Consider the following 4,217-nt stretch of genomic DNA (forward strand, 5'->3'; position numbering starts at 1 on the left):
ATATTTTTATTCTGTTAAATTTGTTCACGTCAACTTGGATTCGCTCCAAAGACTTCCGCTCAACTGTTTTATTTGTATTATACTCTGGCGCCCTCTCTCGGGACGTTTGGGTGATTGTTTTTTTGGATTTGATTATTTAGATGCAAATGGTAGTCGCTTGTTGATGACGTCACGCTTCCGTCGCATCGGTCAAGATGGCGGCCTCCGTTCGTCCGCTGCTGGAGCGGATGATTTTTCGTCCATCTGCCGGGGCGGTTTCCGTCTCCGTGGCGGACGGCTGGCGCCCGTCGCCCCGCTGCTACGCGACAGCGTCCTGCCGAAGTTTTAGCGGCGGAGCCGCGGAGAAAAGCACCCATTTCGGCTTCGAAACGGTCCCGGAATCCGAGAAGGCGAAGAAAGGTGAGTCGACGGCCAACTTCGTGGTGAATGCAGTCAAAGAGTTGAGTTGAACAAACTAAACAATTTGTCATGGCGCAGTCGATCGAATGCGGAAAGAACATTTGTGACGTCTTGGCCGCAGTGTACACCGTGTTTGAGAACGTCGCGCACAAGTATGACGTGATGAACGACGCCATGAGTCTGGGCATCCATCGTCTATGGAAAGACGCGCTGCTGCGTGCCGCGCACCCCCAGCCCGGGGCGCGCCTCCTGGACGTGGCCGGCGGAACAGGTGCGTCCCAAAAAGACAAGAACATCCCTTCCGAATGATGGCATCCGTCGTCGGACTTGGGTGGCGATTGTTTGACGCGCCACGAGAGGGCGCCTGCGTGCCACTTGGATTTGACGAGCAACCGCGGTCGCCCCCCCCCCCCCTTTCCAACGTGGCCGATTCAAATGATCGGGATGCTTCTCGGGCTCCCGACCGGCTCGCTGAGATTCATTTGAAGGAGGAAGACGGCTAAAAACGAAAATGACTTACTTTTTTTGCGTTCGTGACATCCTAAAATCAGGCCAAAGTGACACCCCCCTCCAAATTTTGTGCGCGTGATAAAAGTCGTCAGGCAGGCGTGGCTAATCTTGTGTCGCCTCGTCTCAGGGGACATCGCCTTCCGTTTCCTGGAATATGTGGGCTCCCAGAAAGGGCGGTGGGCCGGGCGCTCCTCGTGGTGGCAGGACATCTGCCAGAAGGACCCGGGCAACCGGGAGGAGGGTGAGGAGGGCCCCACCCGGGACTCCAGGGTGGTGGTCTGCGACATCAACAAGGAGATGCTGAAAGTGGGCAGACGGAAGGCTCGGCGCACGGGCCTCGCCGACGGTGAGGACGCCGTGCGCGCTCGAGACAAAAATGGAGCGCGCCCTCGGCGGCCAGCGAAGCCGCTTTCTTCGTGAGGGTGCGCTCCATTTCCCACTTCGCGGGTGATTTTGTTTTTGTGTGCCTACTCGCTTGTTTTTCCATGCGTGTGTTTTTGGATGCCACTTCTCTTTTGGTGTCTGTTCTTTTTTTTTTCTTCTTCTTCTTTTGAATACGTATCTGTTATGGTTTGATGTTTTTCTCTGTGCATCTCTTATTTTGTGTGCGTGTTCCCGTGTCAGGTGTGCTGTGGGTGGCGGGGGACGCGGAGGAGCTGCCGTTCGACGACGCTCAGTTTGACATTTACACCATCGCGTTTGGCCTTCGCAACGTCACGCACGTGGAGCTGGTAAGCGCTTTCATCATGTTATTTTGGCGGAGGGGGGCGGGGCCTCTTGGAATGTTGCAAACTCCCGTTCGCGGTGTGGAAAAGTCGTCGCTCGGAGGCGGTCAAATGATGTGACCCCGTTGGCGGGAATGACTGGCGTCTTTCTTCAGGCCCTGCGCGAGGCTTTGCGGGTCCTGAAGCCCGGGGGCAGGTTCATGTGCTTGGAGTTCAGCCGGGTGACCGATCCCGTCTTGGCCAGGTGAGCCGCAAGGGCCGCGCCGTGCCGTCGGCACTCGACCGAGACGTTCACAATCTGCTTTGTGTTTTTCTTTGGGAGGCTTTACGACGCTTACAGCTTCCAGGTGATCCCGCTTTTGGGAGAGGTCATCGCCGGAGACTGGAAATCCTACCGCTATTTGGTGGAAAGCATCCGCAGGTTTCCCGCTCAGGTAGCGACAAAAACACCTCGGCCGTCGGCGTTGGCTCGTTCCATTTGCGGTGTACATTTTTTTACTCCAGAAAGTGTGCCCGCAACAGGAGGCGTTGAAGGAGCTGCTGGAGGATGCGGGCTTTTGCCGCGTCGGCTACCGCAACATGAGCGGGGGTGTGGTCTCCCTTCACTCGGGTTTCAAGCTGTGACGGTGACGAGGGCTCGCGTCCGCGCGACGCCGCCTTGCGCGCTACTGCCGGATGACCGCCATCGCCGTGTGCTCGGCCTATGAGGGAAGACCCGGAAAGGAAGACCTCGTCCCTGGATGATCCCTGGAGCTCGGGTGACCCCTCCGGATCGGCAGTGTGGGGAGGAGGATGCTATTTTTTTGTCCTTTGTCACAATACAATACAGTCTGACTTCTATGGCGCTTTCACAAGCGGCAGCTGTAACAAAGCGCTTCCACAAAACAGTGAACATAAAGTCAAATAATAAACACAACACTTCACACAAAACATGGACAGTCGTGCAGTCCGAACCGCTTTTCCGTCACACGCTTTGTTGTTTGAAGCTGTTTGACATGAAAGAGGAGAGAATCAAAGTGGATCAGAGACGTCATGCGTCGGCTACAAGCTTAGTTTCAAAGTCAACATCCATTCTCATGAAGTGTTTTGTAAAGGATTCGTTCATTAAATTTCAACATTTTCCAAATGTTGTTGTGCTTCTTTATACCAAAACAAAGGAAAGACAATGTTTTGGTTGTTTATAGTGATGTATAGTAAGGTGTTTTTAGCCCCCCCAAAAAACATACAGAAAGGCGTTTTAGCCGAAAAAAAACAACCGTGTAAAGGATGTTTTTAGCCGAAAAACCACCCGACCATGTATAGTAAGGCGTTTTTCGACGAAAAAAACGACCATGTATAGTAAGGCGTTTTTAGCCAAAATAAAAACGACCATGTATAGTAAGGCGTTTTTAGCCAAAATAAAAACGACCATGTATAGTAAGGTGTTTTTAGCTGAAAAAAAAACGACCATGTATAGTAAGGCGTTTTTCACTGAAAAAAACAACCATGTATAGTAAGGCGTTTTTCAACAAAAAAAACGACCATGTATAGTAAGGCATTTTTCAACGAAAAAAAACACCATGTATAGTAAGGTGTTTTTCTATGAAAAAAAACGACCATGTATAGTAAGGCGTTTTTAGCCGAAAAAAACGACCATGTATAGTAAGGCGTTTTAAGACGAAAAAACGACCATGTATAGTAAGGCGTTTTGAGACGAAAAAAATCGACCATGTATAGTAAGGCGTTTTTCAACGAAAAAAAACACCATGTATAGTAAGGTGTTTTTCTATGAAAAAAAACGACCATGTATAGTAAGGCGTTTTTAGCCGAAAAAAACGACCATGTATAGTAAGGTGTTTTTAGCCAAAATAAAAACGACCATGTATAGTAAGGTGTTTTTAGCTGAAAAAAAACGACCATGTATAGTAAGGCGTTTTTCACTGAAAAAAACGACCATGTATAGTAAGGCATTTCAACAAAAAAAAAACGACCACGTATAGTAAGGCATTTTTCAACGAAAAAAAACATGTATAGTAAGGTGTTTTTCTATGAAAAAAACGACCATGTATAGTAAGGCGTTTTTAGCCGAAAAAAAAGACCATGTATAGTAAGGCATTTTTCGACAAAAAAAAACGACCATGTATAGTAAGGCGTTTTAAGACGAAAAAACCACCATGTATAGTAAGGCGTTTTTAGGTCGTTTTTTTGTCGAAAAACGCCTTACTATACATGGTCGTTTTTATTTTGGCTAAAAACGCCTTACTATACATGGTCGTTTTTTCGGCTAAAAACGCCTTCCTTTACATGGTCGTTTTTTCAGCTAAAAACGCCTTGCTTTAAATGGTCGCTTTTTTCGGGTCAAAAACGCCTTACTGTACATGGTCGTTTTTTGGGGCTAGAAACGCCTTCCTATACATGGTCTTTTTTTCGTCTTAAAACGCCTTCCTATACATGGTCGTTTTTTTCGTCTAAAAACCCCTTACTATACATGGTCGTTGTTGACTGCCAAATATGTTTTTCTCCAGAGTATTTGGACTTCCTTCCAAACACGATCGGATTGAACGAGCAGCAGGCAAAGAGAAAGAAAAGACAGGACACGTCGGG

At 48.5% G+C, this 4,217-nt stretch overlaps 1 protein-coding gene across 1 annotated transcript; it reads left to right on the forward strand.

Annotated features, from left to right (window-relative positions):
- Window positions 1-153: 153 nt before the first annotated feature.
- On the forward strand, window positions 154-2,760 carry coq5 (coenzyme Q5, methyltransferase). Its single transcript, XM_052069072.1, has 7 exons — window positions 154-399; window positions 521-670; window positions 1,037-1,255; window positions 1,534-1,640; window positions 1,790-1,878; window positions 1,957-2,068; window positions 2,157-2,760. The coding sequence occupies exons 1-7, from the start codon at window positions 195-197 to the stop codon at window positions 2,256-2,258; spliced, it is 984 nt and encodes a 327-aa protein (XP_051925032.1). The 5' UTR covers window positions 154-194; the 3' UTR covers window positions 2,259-2,760.
- The last annotated feature ends 1,457 nt before the right edge of the window (window positions 2,761-4,217 follow it).

This window comes from Hippocampus zosterae, chromosome 6 (assembly GCF_025434085.1).
Source record: "Hippocampus zosterae strain Florida chromosome 6, ASM2543408v3, whole genome shotgun sequence".
NCBI lineage: Eukaryota > Metazoa > Chordata > Actinopteri > Syngnathiformes > Syngnathidae > Hippocampus > Hippocampus zosterae.